The sequence below is a fragment of the Eschscholzia californica genome, unplaced genomic scaffold (genome assembly GCF_041429995.1).
Source record: "Eschscholzia californica isolate CP2 unplaced genomic scaffold, dmEscCali1.0.p SCAF_5, whole genome shotgun sequence".
Classification (NCBI taxonomy): Eukaryota; Viridiplantae; Streptophyta; class Magnoliopsida; order Ranunculales; family Papaveraceae; genus Eschscholzia; species Eschscholzia californica.
In genome coordinates this window covers 15,154,940-15,172,043 of record NW_028238472.1, presented here as the reverse complement: position 1 = coordinate 15,172,043, position 17,104 = coordinate 15,154,940, and the positions used below count along the sequence as shown (strand labels likewise).

Sequence of the window (17,104 nt, the reverse complement as noted above, 5' to 3'; positions counted from 1 at the left end):
TGTAATGAATAACTCGATATCATTAACTTGAACATAGATTTACATTCACAATGATGCTTTTAAACCCTAAAAGCCATTGATACAAAATTGATAAACTGAAAAAAATCAAATGAATAAGATGAAGATGTCTTAACTAATTAGAGTTAAGTTGACTATACTCGAATGGTAAGAAAGACGTGTTTATCTACGAAACCTGTACATAATGACTTCCTTAGAAGGGACCCAAGAAACATACATAGTAAACCAATCACCACAAGACAGGCAAATGAGACACTGTCAGGTTCTTTTCTCAATTGTACCTGTTTCGACATAATTTAATTCATTAGAGTTAGTCGAATTACTAGAGATCATTATAAAGTTCATATTTAGGTCTATTTCTGAACCGAAACTTGGGTCCTTGGGTTTCAAAATTGAAGTAGAAGTTCTGGAGATTCGCTTTTGGTATACATAAACAGACCCACTTCGATAAGGCGGATCATTCTACCTTGGCCCATGGCCGACATATACGGTGCCGGGAGGCAAGCCCAGCCTGTATATATATATTTAGCCACATGGGACAGAGGCGAGCCTGTAACCCGTCACTGCCCCAGTTAATAATAATAAATCGGAACATAATGTGAATATGTAAGGCACTAAGTCCCACATTGCGTAAGAACACCTTCAGACTTGAGTTCTTACCTAATATTTTTTTTACGTGTTGGGGAGGATTTTATGGTAGATGTGACACCTTGGTTAGTCGAACGAAGAATGGGGTCGTCTAAGGCAAGGCCATGCTAAAAAACTTGTACCATGGAACTAGGATAGAGCTCGCTTGGTGCCTAAATTAACGACATTATGGTTCGTATTGCAATAGGTGTTACATAAAAACATAACCACAAGCAACAGAGGAAATCTTGAGATAACATGTTGTCATACCAATTCTTGATCAAGTTTCTGATTTCCTTGAATAATAGAACTTTTCTCTTCCGTTAACTTGGAAACCATCACATACAATTCCTGAAGAGTTATAAAAACTTATTAGAAAACCATATTCGCAACATCTAAAGAAAACAAATATTGTCTCCAAAAATAATATCCGAAGTTTTCTTCTCTATTAATTTGGAAACCTTATAACATGTGAAGGCTTAGTGTGCCGAGAATGGTGCTGAAATCATAAGATTCATAACAACAGAAATCATCAATTAAAATTTTTCATACCAACTCTTGACGGAGTTTCTCGTTTTGTTGAATAACAGATTTGTTCTCCTTAGTTAACTTGGCAATCGTCTTAGACAACGCCTGAAGAGCAAAAGCATATTAGGAAACCCATATACACGATAACTAAATAAAACAAACACAACAAAATTTCATGACATTGTGCACCTCTTTGGGGAAAAATATCTAAATTTTTCTTAAAAAATAAGAAAACGAAAAATGACTAAACACTATAAGATCCGAATTCCTAGCTTAATAGGAAAAATAAACCTTAAAATCTCTAGGTTGAGAAAATTACATCGCCTCCCTCATGTTCCACTATGAATATTTCATTTTCGTTTTAGAAGGTTGGATAATATATCATATTGAAATGAGTTAGGGTGAGGAATAAAGGTCAAATTACCTTAGAAGGTTTCTCTTTTGGCTTGTCTAGAGATCTTGGTACCTGAAATTTAGTAACATAGACAAGTGCAAAGAGAAATGCTGTAAGTTTCTTAGTGATAACAAAACCAAACGTACAGTTCGCCTGTAATTGCCTAACTAATTTGTGTCAATTATACTCAGATTCAATAACTTTAGAGCCTCTTGACAAAGGTGTAAAGCTACGTTTAAAGTTCAAAACTACTCGATGTTTTTCCTACCTTAATAACCCTTTGTTTGACCAATGTGTTGCTTTCGATAATTTTCATATTGAAATGAATTAGGATCATGATTAAAGGTCAAGTTACCTCAGAAGATTTCTCTTTTGGCTCCTCTAGAGACCTGGGTACCTGAAATTTAGAAGCATAGACAAGTGCAAAGAGAAATGCAGTAAGTTTCTTAGTGATAACAAAACAAAACGGTAGAGTTCGACTGTAATTTCCTTACTAATTAGAGTGAATTGTACTCGGATTCAGTAACTTTAGAGATTCTTGACAAAGGTGTAAAGCTTCATTAAAAGCTTAAAACCACTCGATGTCTTTCCCTAAAAATGCTTCGTTTGACTAATGTGTTGCTTTCCATTGATGTTATGGCAGAAACAAGAGCGAAGAATTAATAACTAAAAGAAAAAATAGGTAATAAAGAGTTGGAGTAGTCAGCAACGAGGTGAACCGCGAGCATAAAACTCGACCCTGTTTCTTAAGCAGTACGAGTGGTTTGTAACTTGAATGTAGATATGCAAGCTCAAGATATAGTTAAAAAGCAAACTATCAATGAAATTTTGTCCTCGGCGCTAAATGGAACTACTCGACAAAAGTAACATACGATAATCAGACCAAAGAAGTCATTTGCATTCCATTGTCTTCGACAGATACCCTAGCAGACAATCGTTTCTCATATACTCCAAATACCGATTTAAAATTAAACCACAAATTTTCCTTTCAAGTATCATCTCAGTAATACTTGAAAGATCACATTTTCTTGCGTGTAGTATACAAGTGCAGGAAGGAATGACGAATCTTTAGACCCTTCACCGGATCACCTCAAGCATTTGCTTCGGGTATCCCGTAAGCTAGAAAGAAAGCTGTTTTAAGGAGAGCCGATCAATTGTAGAACAAAGCGTAAAAAGTCGACTTTTTCAACGTCTACTAGTAATTTTACGAAACATTATAGTTTTATTCAATTTTGTTTTGTCTTTGCTCTTCTATTTCTGTTTTTCAAATGTATATGACCTCGACACTTGAATCTACGAAAGCGAGCAAAATTTCATGATAATCTAAATTAAACCGATTCGATAATCCATCTCATCATTACCTCAGGAATGTCTTTGGAAGCCACGACATTAGGTAACTTAGGTTCACTAACATCATGAAGAATGATTCTATCTTTGGATTTCATATCAGAATAGCCATAACCTTCCACATTAACTGAAAAATTACACAAAACATCCAGAATTTTTATATTCTAGAATTAGAGGTCTAAACAAAATTATCTTCAAAGCTTAAAGTATGAAATAAGATAATTGATTATACCTTTAAAATTGTGTGTTGAACCAGGCCAAATAGTTCCTGTACCCTTAAGCCCTAAGTCTTCCTTAGGGTTTGTTGTTTTAACCTTCAAATTCAACAAAATATTTAGCAATCAAACCTAAACCTATGTATATACACAGAGATGAAGAGATCTGACCTCAAAATCTAAAGATTCTTTTGTTTTGTTGTCTAATAACAAAGAACATGAACCTTTCTTCTTCAATTCAACTGTGAATTAATCAGAGTGAGTATTTATTACTAGATTCAAGAAATCAAAGAGAGTACAAAAGAAAGAAAGAAAAAAAAACCTAGCTTACATGAGTAAATGACTTCTGGAGTTTGAACATTGAGAAGTTTTTCATAAATCTTTTTACTGTCTTTCTTAAAAGATAAAGATTTGATTACAGAAACTAATTTTTTTTGGAATTTCAAGACTAGAGAATTTGTCATATCTGAACTCATGATGAATTAATAATTTTTTTTTTCTTTGTCTCTTTCTCTTTTATAATCATCCTTAGTGGATTAGCTTGAATTTTGGAGCTCTTAAGATCGTTTAATATTATCCAAAAATTATCCGTGGGAGAGAAGATGGGACAAAGAACTTCCATACTTTCAGGTAAAGCTTCAAAATTTTCAAATTTCATTAGGACCATTAATATTTAGGGGTGTGAATGGGGCGGGTTGGGTCGGGCTCAGATTTTTGTGCCCGGGTTCGGGCGGATCGGGTTCTATGAGGTTGTGTCTGCTCGGTCCGGACACATATGCATTATTTTGTGCCCGCGACCCGGTTTTACCGAGAATCCGATCGGGCTCTAACGGGCTCGGGCAGACGGGTTACGGGTTTTTTCAATAAAAAAATAATATATATTTTTTTATTATATAAAAGAAAATCTTAATTATAAATATCAATAAATTAAGCCAAATTTCATCTGTTATAATAATATAATCTCTAGACAAAAAGTTACATCAAAAGTTGAGATCTTTTCACCAAAAATTACAGAAATTGAACTTAAGCCGATAGATTGTCTAGAACCGGCTCTGAAAATTCGTCGTTCAAATGGTCAAATTGCATCATACTAACATTAAGTTGGTGTTTCCACCAATCTTTCAGACAAACAAGACGCTCCAACATTTCCGGAGTTAAACTGCTTCTATAATCACCCAAAATTCGTTTTTCCAAAGAGAAGGCAGACTCAGAAGCAACAGTAGAAACCGGAACAACAAGAACATCACGGGCAATTCGAGATAAAAACGGGCATCTTTTCTCATTTTCACTCCACCAACCCAGAACGTCAAACTTTTCAAGATCATCTACTAAAGAACCGGGCTCGAAATCATATCGAGAAAACTCTTCAGAAGCAGTAGTGAAAGGTTTTCTTCGAGCCCGCTTAATATTTCTCCAAAATACGGACCGATTTGAAGATTCGAAAGACTCGGAGGAACCAACCGTAGAAGAAGTTTGCGGCTGTGAAATATTCAAACTAATTGTATACTCAGCGAACAACTCGCGAAGTTTACTAACCATGGTGGCAGACTGAGATAAAGAACATTTAATAGCATAAATCGAACTTAGAAAACAGTTCTCAAGCACAGACAAAACCATATCGACTTTCATCTTAATCCGAGGATCAAGAATACATGCAACACCAAATAAAACTGGGGTCTCTCCCCAACACTTAGTAAATTTCGATTCCATTGACAAAATAATTTCTAGAAATAGTGGATTGCTCAGGTTATCATGGAAAACCATCCCAATATCAACTAAATATTCAAAAACTGAATTCAAAGTGACATATTCAACACCGGAAAATAAAGTAGTTGCTTCATAGAAAGGCTTCAAGAATATGCATAGCATAACGGCGTGCAACTAATCGAACTCAGAGACAACATAAGGGGGAGATCGATCAGACAAAAAAGAATTTATCACAGTTTGATATGGCAATGCATTTTTCAACATAAGATATGTCGAATTCCATCTATGTTTCACATCTAACTGCAATTTCCTGGAGGCAGATCCTTTCGACTCGCAACCGGCTTGAAATTGGGCATTCCGAGTTTGAAAGAAACAATGTATTCCAAATTTCCCCTTAACCGTGTAAGCATTTCCTTAAATTGAGGTACTTTCAAACCACCTTGAACCACAAGGTTTAAGATATGACAACAACACCGAACATGAAATAATTCACCTTTTAAGGGTAAATGAGGCATTAATTGAATTAATCGAGATACAAAAACGGTATTCGCACTTGCATTATCCATCGAAAGAGATAATATTTTTTCAGAAATCTTCCAATTATTTGTAAGTTTATTATGCAAGACACTTGCAATATGATCACCAGTGTGTAACTTGTATAGGAGAATGTAAGTGATTATTCTCTTTTGAATACACCAATTCTTATCAATGAAATGAGCAGTAATAGACAAATATAGCTCAATTTTTATTCGATGACCATATGTCATAAGTGAGAGATATCCCTCCAGGAGCACTCAAAAGAGAACCTCTCAAAGCATCTTTCTTCTCCTTAAAACATTTTAGAACATCGTTTTTGTTGTTCCTCTTGTAAATGATTTAAAACAAGGGTGGAAAGAATCTGTTATATAATGTTCAAAGTACGGATCCTCTACAAATTGCAAAGGCAATTCAAGAAGGATTAAAAGTTTGATGATATTCTTTCTTGCTCTTGCTTGACTGAACTGAAATGAAGCCAAATCTCTATGTCTTTTATTTTGAGTCAACTTAGAGAGAGATCGATCTTTAACTTCTCTGGACAAATTTGGGTATGCCTCTTAAAATGGGTGGTGTCATTTTGACAATTTGGAATTTTTCACCAAAATATGCATTTAGTCATTTGAGTATCAGGAACATATACAAATGTATAATTTACCCAAACTTTAGATTTTCGATCGTTCTTAGAAGGCTCCTTAGAACTTGACACTTCCACCGGAGAAAAACACTTTGTTCAATTGGAATGTCGCTTAAATCAACCTATGTTCAAACCACAATTCATGTCTAAATACTGTCAATAAATATTGTCCATAAATAATGTCCATCAAAATATGAAGTCCATAAATAATGTCCATAAAAAACATTTACATGAAACATGATTCCATCTCTGAAACAAACATGATCTGTTTGATCAAACAGATCCAACGGGTGAGATCTGTTTAATCAAACAGAACCTTATGGATCTGTTTCAGAGATGAATCTACAACTTTCATCATCATCCATGTATACACTACCATCATCATTCATCTCTTCAACTATATAAACAGTATCATCATCATACATCTCTTCAACTATATAAACAGTATCATCATCATACATCTCTTTAACCATGAGGGGCGTGGACAGAGAAACCGTGAGTGATGAGTCCAGGCGGGTTGTCAATCGATTTTAGTTAATAATAATTACATCTCTGAAATAAACAGATCATATATAATGAAATAAAAAGGAAAAAAAAAATATTTTAGTAAATAAGAAATACATCTCTGAAAAATACATAACATATGTAATGAAATTAAAAAAAAAATTAGTTAATAATAAGTGCATCTTTGAGTAAACAGTACATATGTAATGAAATAAAAAAAAACATTTTAGTTAATAATAAGTACATCTCTGAGTAAACAGATCATATGTAATGAAATAAAAAAGAAAAAAAATATATTTTAGTTAATAATAAGTAAATCTCTAAGTAAGCAGATCATATGCAATGAACTAAAAGAGAAAAATATGTTGGTTAAGAATAATTACATCTTTGAGTAAACAATTTATATGTAATAATAAAAAAGAAAAAAAAGCATTTTAGTTAATAAATTTTTTTTTAGTAAATAATAAGCACATCTCTGAAATAAACATCTCTGTAAACCATCTTATATTTAAAAAAAACGAAAAAAATAACTTTTACACTAAAGTATTATCACATCTCTGAAACAAATCATAAAGTACATCTGTTTCAGAGATGTTCAACATCTCAAAACCACCAAATAACATACAAAAAAAATGGATAAATATTTTTAATGTAACACTTACATCTAAAACAAAGAGATTTAAAAGGATTTGGTTAGAAAATACTAACCATTTTGATGTACAGAGAAGTCGAGAAGGTGTCGTGATGTTGGTCGATCTGTTTGTCTCCGAAAGGATCCAAACCGTATTCCAAACTTCAAAGCATAATCGTCTGTTTTATATTTTAGGTTTACTGTTTTACGTTTTAGGTTGACTGTTTGAGGGTGTTTTAGGTCGTTGGTGGTGTGGTGGTTATGGAGTGGTGGTGTACGGTGGTGAGTGGTGACTGGTGAGGGTGGCGTGAGGAAATGAGTGAGTGTGAGTGGGTAGTGGAGCTGGTTTTAGGTTTAGGTTGTGATAGATTGGTCGTTTGGAAGGGTATTTATAGGGTAGATATTTTGATCCAACGACTGTTGATGCTCAGCCGTTGGATCATAAATTGATTAAAGAAATGGGTCGTGGGTATAGCCGAGTAGCGGGTATCGGTTGCGGGCGGGTAGGAGTTGCGGGTGGGTCTCGTACATATTTTGGGCGGTCGGTAGGGGTCTGTACTCGGGTAAGACCCCCCACCCGAATACCTCCCACGCCCGCTCGAAATAGCAGGTCGGGAACACCAGAGCCGGGTCTACTTCGGTCTCCATCGCCTCGGATCGGGCAGTTAGGGCCGGGTTTTGGATTTCCAGACCGTTATAATAGTAGAAAGTTTGGGTTTTAAAGCATCTCCTTTTCAAAACTCAAAAAAAAAAAAAACTGTAATGCTTCTTTGTATTGTCAATTGAGATATTCTTTCCTAAATAGCATTGTTAAATTGAGAAGACATCCCAATGCAACACTTTACAAACCTAACATCATTTAGGTGTCATTTTTTTAGATGTTAATTTTCATTTTAATACTGATTTGACAATTGATGTCCACAAGATGAATTTCAAATATTAAATTTAGGGTGCTTCTAAAGGCACCGAGCCAAAAGGTTGTTAGCATCCATCTCTGTTAGCACCAGGCCAAACCGCTCTTTTCTCTATTAGCACCGTCCAACTATGTAGGCACCGGTCAAGTGGAGTTAACCCTAACCCCTCCATCCATCTCTCACAAAATCCAACTAGAATTTCGGACAAAATAATGATGTCCCAAGACATACTAGACGGACTCCGAACGTTTCCATTAAGTCATGTATTAGCCAATCCGTTACTCTTCACATACTCACGGATTAGTCAATCCGTGAGTATTTCAATCCACATAGAAAACCCAATTACCTCTCTTCTCTAGATATCAATGCACTACCTTTCTCATGCAACGCTGTTCTAGCTGTAATTTAATTACCTCTAATCCGTAACTAGCAGCAACTTCAAAGATGTTATTAATGACAACTAGGGATCGTTTTTTACTTCTTCAACCATTTCATTTACCCACTTTCGCCCTCTAACATCATCCCCATATTCTTCTTCTTCTTCCTCGGCAAAAGTCTTCTTCTTCTTTTTGAAGGATGTAGTTCTTCAAAAACAATAAGGATTGCTGAGGCTGCGATTATCGAAGGCTTAAACTCTAAAAGATCGATTTTGTTAAGTAGAGAAAAAAAAATTCAATCAACAATTACGTTTCATTCACTCTTATTGGACTCCAATAGAAAACCTAAAAAATCATACTATAATATGGTTTCACCGGTTTGAGTTTTGAAGATAATCTTAGCCGTACGACCTCTAAGTGAATATGTTAATGCCGGATCATTAAGTTTGGGCAAAGAAATGTAGAAGCACAGGAATGAGAAAGGCGTTATTGGACGCGTACGCCATTTTAGTCTTCCAAGAATTTGAGCCTCCATATTTTTTATGATTCCCACTTCCTAGATGACACCAAATCTCTGTAATTTTCATCTTTTAAGAGAGAGAAAAGAGAGAGAAGTTACATTATGCAGTTTGATGATGAACTTATTACCCTAAGATCAGTATGCTCGAATTCTGGTATCTGCACTTTAGCAACAAGAGAAAAGCAAGAACCAACAGTTACCATTGGCAACCATGCCTTTCCACTCTGAAATTTCAGGATTAATCATGGATCAAATTAACAAGATGATCAAAATAAACATGAAAATAAGATCATAAACTTCAAATTTGACGGATTGATTTGTTAGAGAATAGAGTGTTAGAGAATAGAGTGTCATATGAGTCATGTTAGATAGTCCCACATTGGATGGGCTATTATTAGTGTTGGTTCCTTGAGCCTATATAAAGGCTTCATATGTAATAGCTAAGATCTTATCCAACTATCAATACAACTCTTCTCTCCCTCTCATATTTATTTTATCTTACATGGTATCAAGAGCTTATAAACTCTAAAGAGTTAGATCCTTGGGTTTCCGATTAACCGGCGGCGGTAGTCCGTCAATGGCTACCGTCCGCCGGAGTATTGCCGGAATATTATCTAGTTTTCCTTTTTCTATGAAATAAATTAGTTTTTTTTTTAGTAGTCAAAGTTTAGTTTCAAAGATTTTGATTCTTCATGTAAGTCTTTAACAAAGTATGGTTTTCACCATTAAAAGTTTGAAGGTTTGAAGATCAACTTCTAATTCTTAGATCTATCTATCCCTACTTGTTAATAGTAGGAGATGAAGATCTAAAAGAGTAAAGCAAACAACTATTTTTGTTCAACTTTCATGGTGGTATCTTTTTAAAACTCAAACACTATTCTCCCTCTCATTTTAAAACTCAAATACTAACCCTCTTATTTGTTATAGTTCAAAAAGTCATCTTCTTTCATTTTATCCATTCAACAATGGAGTCTTCTTCCTTAAGTTCCACTCTCAACTCCTCTTCTTTCTCTCTCAAGCATATATCATCTTCCTTTTATTTTCTTTTTCTTTCATTCTTATCTTCAATTCCAAACACCTCCCCTGTTCTAAAATCTCTCTATCTTTAACAACAACACAAATAGAAGTGGTTCCAGATTTCATCTCTTTAATATCATTTCTTTCCTAACTTTTCATCTCTATCACCTTTATTTTGCTGGATTTGTTTATGTTGTTTTTCGATTTGCCAAAACCTTTTCTTGGATTCATGTATGGCAGCTTACCCAAAAGTTGGAAGCAAATTCTTCCATCACAAACCTTTCTCAAAATCCCTTTCTCTCTCTATAACTCTCTCTGCTCCACTTTTCTAAATGAAAAACCCAGAATCAACATGGGATTTTATGATCAAATTCCAAAAGTAAGTAATGGTTTTTGGTATAGATTTAAAAATTAAAACAGCACCATTAAGATGGGAGAAATGGATATAAAGAGTAATTAGATTTGGAGCAAAAAAAAAAATGGAGATTGGTTGTTCGAATATGTTACTGATTAAATGAGAATGGATATGCTTGAGTGTTTTCTTATTAGTGCAAGAAGTCAGAATGGTATTGGTTTGATGATGAGTTGTTAAATAATGGAAGTGATGTAAAAGAGATGATGGTGCCATTATTTTGTAACAGAGAAAGAAAGTGAAAGTGGGTTAGGGTTTCAACTTCTATTCCCTTAGTAGATGGGTGCCCGTAAAATTTCGGGTACAAAGGTTTAAAGATGGTGGGCTTCTCCACTTATGTGCTCTCAAGAATGATGCTATCTAGATATTCTTGGTGTTTTCAAAAAAAAAAGAACTGTGGTGCCTATATCTTGGTGTGATGATGTGTTTCGAGTGTGCCTCTAAAATCTTTTTCATACTTTACCTTTCTCACTCTAAATTTCTTACAAATCTTTCTTCTTAAAGCCCAAATGGGCCAAGCTATTATTAAGCTTTTCTTTTCTCTCTCAAGTCCAAATGGGCCAAGCTTTTAAGCTTCTCTCTTTCAACTATTTCTCTTTCAAGGCCAAGTGGGCCAATCTATTATGTTTTTCTCTTTTCTCTTTCAAGCCCAAGTGGGCCAATCTATTATGTTTTTCTCTTTTCTCTTTTAAGCCCAAGTAGGCTAAGCTTTTCTCTCTTTTCATCTTTCTTTCTCAAGTGGGCCTAGCTATCATGCTTCTTCTTTCTTGTTTAAAGCCCAAGTGGGCCAAAACTACAACTAATCTACATCTTATTTACTTCAAGCATACTCATTAAAGCAACACCAACATTAGTAGTAAGAATTTGAAGCATCATCAAGGGAAATCTATTCAAACTCATGGTCTTCCACACTTGCAAGTCCCATTAGTTTGAGGGGGAGTATTATGGAGGAAGTCTATGGAGGAACCCAAATCACCATTGATTCAAGAGAAGAACAAAAGTTGTTTTGCCTTTAAGTTATTTTGTTTTTAGATGTTATTGTAATGAGTAAAGTTTTATTGTATCAAACCATTGTACTTATCAATATCTTGATAAGTACATTGGTTTGAGGGGGAGTGTTAGAGAATAGAGTGTTAGAGAATAGAGTGTCATATGAGTCATGTTAGATAGTCCCACATTGGATGGGCTATTATTAGTGTTGGTTCCTTGAGCCTATATAAAGGCTTCATATGTAATAGCTAAGATCTTATCCAACTATCAATACAACTCTTCTCTCCCTCTCATATTTATTTTATCTTACATGATTTACCAGAATTTTTTGAACGGAGATGAGTCTATCGAGGTAATTTATCGCAAAATAAGGTATAAATACATCAAACTCAGTACAAAAGTGCAACTAGTTTGAAAAAAAGAGAAGGGGGTTTTGTTCATCAAGATTTGAAGATAGCAGAAGAGGAATCTAGTGGTCTTGGTTTAGTTGCTTCTCAAGAAATCCCTAAAGGTTCTGACCTAATTGCACTTCCCCCTCATTTACCTCTACGATTTCACTCTCTTGATTCGGATAATAGTGAGTCTTGATTCTGTTTTGATTCAACTCCCTCGTCAAGTTCCTGGTATACATTCTCTCTTTCTCTCTTGTTTTGGAACAACAAAATGGATGAAGCAAACAAAGGTGGACGTCACCCGCATTAAAAACCGGTGCTTATAGAGAACTGAGGTCAATAGTTATTGACCCGAGCCAATAAAATTTCCGGGTGCTAACAGCCTTTTGGGCCGGTGCTTTTAAAAGCATCCTTAAATTTATTCTTGAAACCTTATAGAACTAAATGATGTCACATCATCATAAGAGATAGATTTAATTTTGCATTGGCAAAAAAATTGTAAAATTTCTATGTGATACTTAGGTCCCACGCGGAATCCACATTGGGCCCAAGTACAACCTAAAATCCATAAATAATAATGTACTATTTTTTCCAAAAAAAAATAAAAATAATGTACTATTTATTCTTTATGTCCCAAAGTCGCATCCTTCCAAAATTTTATTATTTTTATTTTTTCCAAAAAAAAAATAAAAATAATGTACTGTTTGGCATGCGGGACGCGGTTCACAATTCATATTATTGGTTGCATAGCAGAAATGTAGGAGAATCTTATTCCTCCGATAATGGGATTCCCTTGAAGGGGAAATAGTAAACCTGATGAGGGGTAAATCTGCGATTCATGCTCCGCGGAATGAATTGTTTTAATATTTATGAACAAAATTATCCGTAATAAATATTATAATGACTAATACTAAAATCGGTCTTAATATAAAATCACCACAAAAAAAATTAAAATCTAGTGTTTGAGCCACCAACATAGTATTAGCTCTCTCTCTCTCTCGCTCAAAGGCAACTTTCTATCTATCTCTTTTTACTTCTTCTTTCGCTCTTACATTATTTGTTGCTTCCAATCGATTTCATACCGTTTAAAAGAATTTTTGAAGAAGGAACTTTAGTATGGAAAGATGAAAATAATTTTTATAGATTTAATCTTTATGTTTCTTGGCGAATGAGGATTTTGATGGAGTTAAGTTGACGGAGTTAAGTTGATGGAGTGAATATAAAGCACTGTGAGCTTTTTCTTTGTTCATTCTAATTTTGATGGATTTTGATGTCGAGAGCTATCTTACGTCTACAATCAGAATCGATTTAATTTTTTATTTCTACAGAACTCTTACAAAATTAAGATTCTAATTCTTGTACGAACAAACTACCAAATTAGAAATTTGTGAAAAATCGAATTCTTATTCCTGATCAAACCAAACATCAAACTAAATAATCTGATTTCCAGGAATCACGTTATAGAAATATAATTCGCAAGAAGTACATACAATTTCCTCGCACCAAACATGACCTTATGGTTCTTCCGAAACCAGGGTTATTTGCCTTCATTGATTTTCATTATTCTCTCACATGTCCATCAGTCAAAAATCTACAAAACACCTAATCTCTTACATGCCACATTCAAAGCTTTGGAGGTTGAAATTTGTTTTGAAACATTCAACCTCCATTGATGTTTTTGAAACCACTATCTTTGTTTGCTTTGAAACAACATTGTAACTGATCCTCAAGTTCGAAACTTGTTTTCAATTTGCCTTGTGCAAAAAACAAAGTTCTTGAAAATATAGTTTTTCAACCGTGCGAATTGGAAAATCATACCGAGGAAAATGTTATTTGTCTAGTAATATGACTGAAAAATACAAATGGTAAAACGGTGAACATATTTCTTTTTCCACAAGGAAAATTCAAAAATATCTAAGCCAAAACTTCATGTGTCCATTATTGTGTTTGTCAAATATCATAGGTAGAATTTAATAATATCCCTAGAGTAAGCTCGGCAATCAAACTCAGATTTCTTTAAAGAGGACAACAATATCGAAGAAGGCCAAACAGAGCCAAAGATTCATTTTCAACACAAGGACCGTTATGTGTGAGAATATCTGATTGAGTTAGTAGATATGTACTCAAACAATATTGTCTTCCAAACTACCACAAACATGTGGTCATTATTAAAGCTAGTGCTTTACCATTACATCATCTCAACTGTGCATGTTGGCATGTTGCAACTCCCGAAACCTATACAAGCATACCAGTTTTGCGCAGAAAGGGATAGAAAGTCATCTTCTCAACTCTCACTCATTGGTCCTTCAACAAAAAAAAAAAAAAAAAAACTCTCACTCATTGGAGTTACTTCCTTAACTAGCAAAAATACCCCCACTGACTTGGGTATTGGGTGTTGGAGTGTCTTCATTCCCCACGATAATCTTATAACAAATGGAATCAATGAAGGAGCATGGAAAGAAAGTTGGAATATTTATTGAGATCATATCACCACAGACCACTAACATAATTTAACTAAAAGTAGCTCACATAGTATCAATTCAATGCACACCAACGATAGGACTACAACTTTGATATTAGAGAATAAAGAATACACAGGGCACTTTACGGAAAACTTCATCTAAAGAAACAACCTCGTTTTCCATTTAAGATGGTATTAAGGAAATACAATGAAGTTTCGGGTGTGAATGGTAGTCCTGTTTTTATTGTTTTCCATTAAAGATGATATCCTCCTACCATGTGATTAGGTTTTTGAAGGAAAACATCATCTATGAAGCAACAAGTGGTTAAGTTCATAATAAGTTCACATAAAGGAAATTTCATCCTTCAAGTGTCTCTTTATTAAGTCGCTGCGTCCTTCAACTTATTGTAACATTCGATTAAGGTTTTCTTACCTAATTAAGTCGATGGACCCTCAAATCGTTTCCCGAAACAACCGAAAATCTAAAATAATTCACTGTAATCTTTTATTGGAGTTTCATTTTCTGAAACAACCAAAAATCTAATATAGTTCAGGAACTGTAACCTTATATTGGAGTTTTCTTACCTGATTAAGTTGTTTCGTTCTTCGATGGTTTCCTGAAAACCATAAATAAAATTTAAATCAAGAAGTAGTAAATATAAAAAAAGGCAGAAAAATGAAACCGTAATCTCTGATTAGGTCCTTCTTCATTACAAATAGTTGTACTTAGCTATGTAAAGACAATGCAGAACTTCAACATAGTTGGCAGCAAATTCATGTTTCATGTTTCACATAATGACCTAAATTTGACCTTGGTATTTATCCAGGAAAAACCCATTTGTCAAAATACATTCTAGAGAACTAAATATAGCTCTAAATCTCTTCAACAAACTAAACGATCCATAGAAAATATAACCACAACTGTGATTAGGTACAACTATTATGATGTTTTCCTCTATAATCAGTAATGACAAATGCATAGAAAGTATACCTCTGTTTTCCATGAACACATACACCAATAATTTACGATCGATATCGGAACAGTATCCCACTAAAGCCAACAAATACGAAGAGCGGAGACGACTCGGCAACTCCACCTACAAATTGGAAAAACACAAAGAACTTTAGTCATTATTTACCAAAACAAAATCAAATTCAAGGAAAAAAAGGGAAGAATTTGGGGAAGGTATGATTTACTAAACCTCCATTTTGAACTCATCTTCCCCTTGTTTACCAGCTCGATCCATCAATTTAACAGTAACTGTTTTACCATCAGGAAGAATTCATCGATATATCCTGAACACCATAAATAAAATTTAAATCAAGAAGTAGTAAATATAAGAAAAGCTAGGAAAATAAAATTGTAACCTCTGATTAGGGCCTTCTTCATTACAAATATAGAGCTAAGTAAAGAACGAGAAGAAGATTGTAACAACTGATATTTTACTGCTCTTGAAAGATTTTGATTATGAATGAAAAATTAGTTTGATTAGTGAAGAAAAAAAATAGGGTTACCCATTAGATTGACGTTTCTATTGACTCCAATTGGTCCAACGATTCATACCGTGTACTTCAATTTTAGGGCGAAATGAAGAGAGAACTGAGAAGGCTTGGAGAGGAAGCAATGGGCTGGTCTTTCCAGAACGAAGGGGAGAAGATGAAATATGCGAGAATTCAGACGGGGGGGAGTTTTTTTTTTTTGAAATTCAGCTGTAGGGAGTTATGGTAAGGAAGAGAAGACGAAGAGATTTAAACGGCAAGGATTTAATATAGTCCTTTTAATTGACCTGAGTCAAGTAGGATCCAGCGGCTAAGATCAAAGGGCCTTATATGTTAGATTAGACTGAACGATCCAGATTTAAAAAAATGGATTTATGTGGGTGTCCAAGTCAGCATCCAACTCACCATTCTTTTCTTCTATAACCATTCCATCATACATAATTTCTTTTCTTATCTTCTTACATAATTTCTTTTCTTATCTTCTTTTCCAATCTATCTTTCTTTCTAACTCCTTTTCTGTTCTAATAACAATTTCTCTCCTTCAGGTCCGGCCCTGGGCCCAAAGCAGGCAAAGCCTTGCTTTGGGCCTCCAGATTTTAGGGGCCCCAAAATATTATTTCCCTACTCATATTTCTAACACAGCTAAACTTTTAAAGGCCACCCGTTAGGAAAATGGGCCACACACTTATAACACAGTTTGCTTTATGAGGGCCCACCACTAACTACAAGGTAACAACAAACTTCATTTTTTCTCTCTCTTCGAGTATTTCTCTACTCGTCCTCTGAGGTTCTCACCCAAATCCGACCAAACAATCATAATCTCTACGTATTTTACATTTTTTTCATTTTTATAATCTTTGTGCAAATTGTAGTAATTTTATTATTATTATAGAATATATAATACATAATACTTAAATGATCATAAAATCTTCAAACCCTAATTCATGTAAGTCTTATTCATAAATTATTTGGTATGTTATATGTGTTAGTATAGTATGTTATATATAATATATACTGATCTACTGTTCTAATTTACTTTTTTATCTCTAATTTGTGCATAAATAAATTTCTAAAGAAAGAAAGAGTTAAACAAGAGTCACTTTAAATATTGACAAAGAGGTCTCGCAGGAATACAAACTTAAAAATATTTCTTGCATGTTATACTCGTTTTCTTATTAACGGGGATTTCTTAAAAACTTAAAAATAAATTGATTGAAGTGGCAAACTTTTTTAAGATATGAAAGACTTTTATCCGTACATATGGATTTCTTAAAACTTTTGTTAACTATATCTATTACCGTTGCATCTATAGAATTTTTTTTCCTAATTTGAAGTTGATTTAATCTTATGTATAACCTACTATGCCACTACAAAGTTTC

General features: G+C 34.2%; 1 protein-coding gene and 2 long non-coding RNA genes across 3 annotated transcripts; all 3 read right to left on the bottom strand.

The window, feature by feature from the left end:
- LOC147537376 (vesicle-associated protein 2-1-like) lies at positions 1–3,778 on the bottom strand. Its single transcript, XM_086644586.1, has 9 exons — positions 3,461–3,778; positions 3,301–3,371; positions 3,147–3,228; positions 2,929–3,041; positions 1,923–1,964; positions 1,598–1,639; positions 1,198–1,278; positions 916–996; positions 1–299 (listed from the first exon to the last, which is right to left on the bottom strand). The coding sequence occupies exons 1-9, from the start codon at positions 3,603–3,605 to the stop codon at positions 153–155; spliced, it is 804 nt and encodes a 267-aa protein (XP_086500712.1). The 5' UTR covers positions 3,606–3,778; the 3' UTR covers positions 1–152.
- Positions 3,779–6,189: 2,411 nt separating this feature from the next.
- Positions 6,190–7,504, bottom strand: LOC147537375 (uncharacterized). The gene is made up of 2 exons (XR_015226052.1): positions 7,220–7,504; positions 6,190–6,559 (listed from the first exon to the last, which is right to left on the bottom strand). It is a non-coding gene; the product is annotated as an uncharacterized LOC147537375 (long non-coding RNA).
- Positions 7,505–14,159: 6,655 nt separating this feature from the next.
- LOC147537374 (uncharacterized) lies at positions 14,160–15,880 on the bottom strand. Its single transcript, XR_015226186.1, has 4 exons — positions 15,741–15,880; positions 15,428–15,521; positions 15,217–15,322; positions 14,160–14,842 (listed from the first exon to the last, which is right to left on the bottom strand). It is a non-coding gene; the product is annotated as an uncharacterized LOC147537374 (long non-coding RNA).
- Between the last annotated feature and the right edge of the window lie 1,224 nt (positions 15,881–17,104).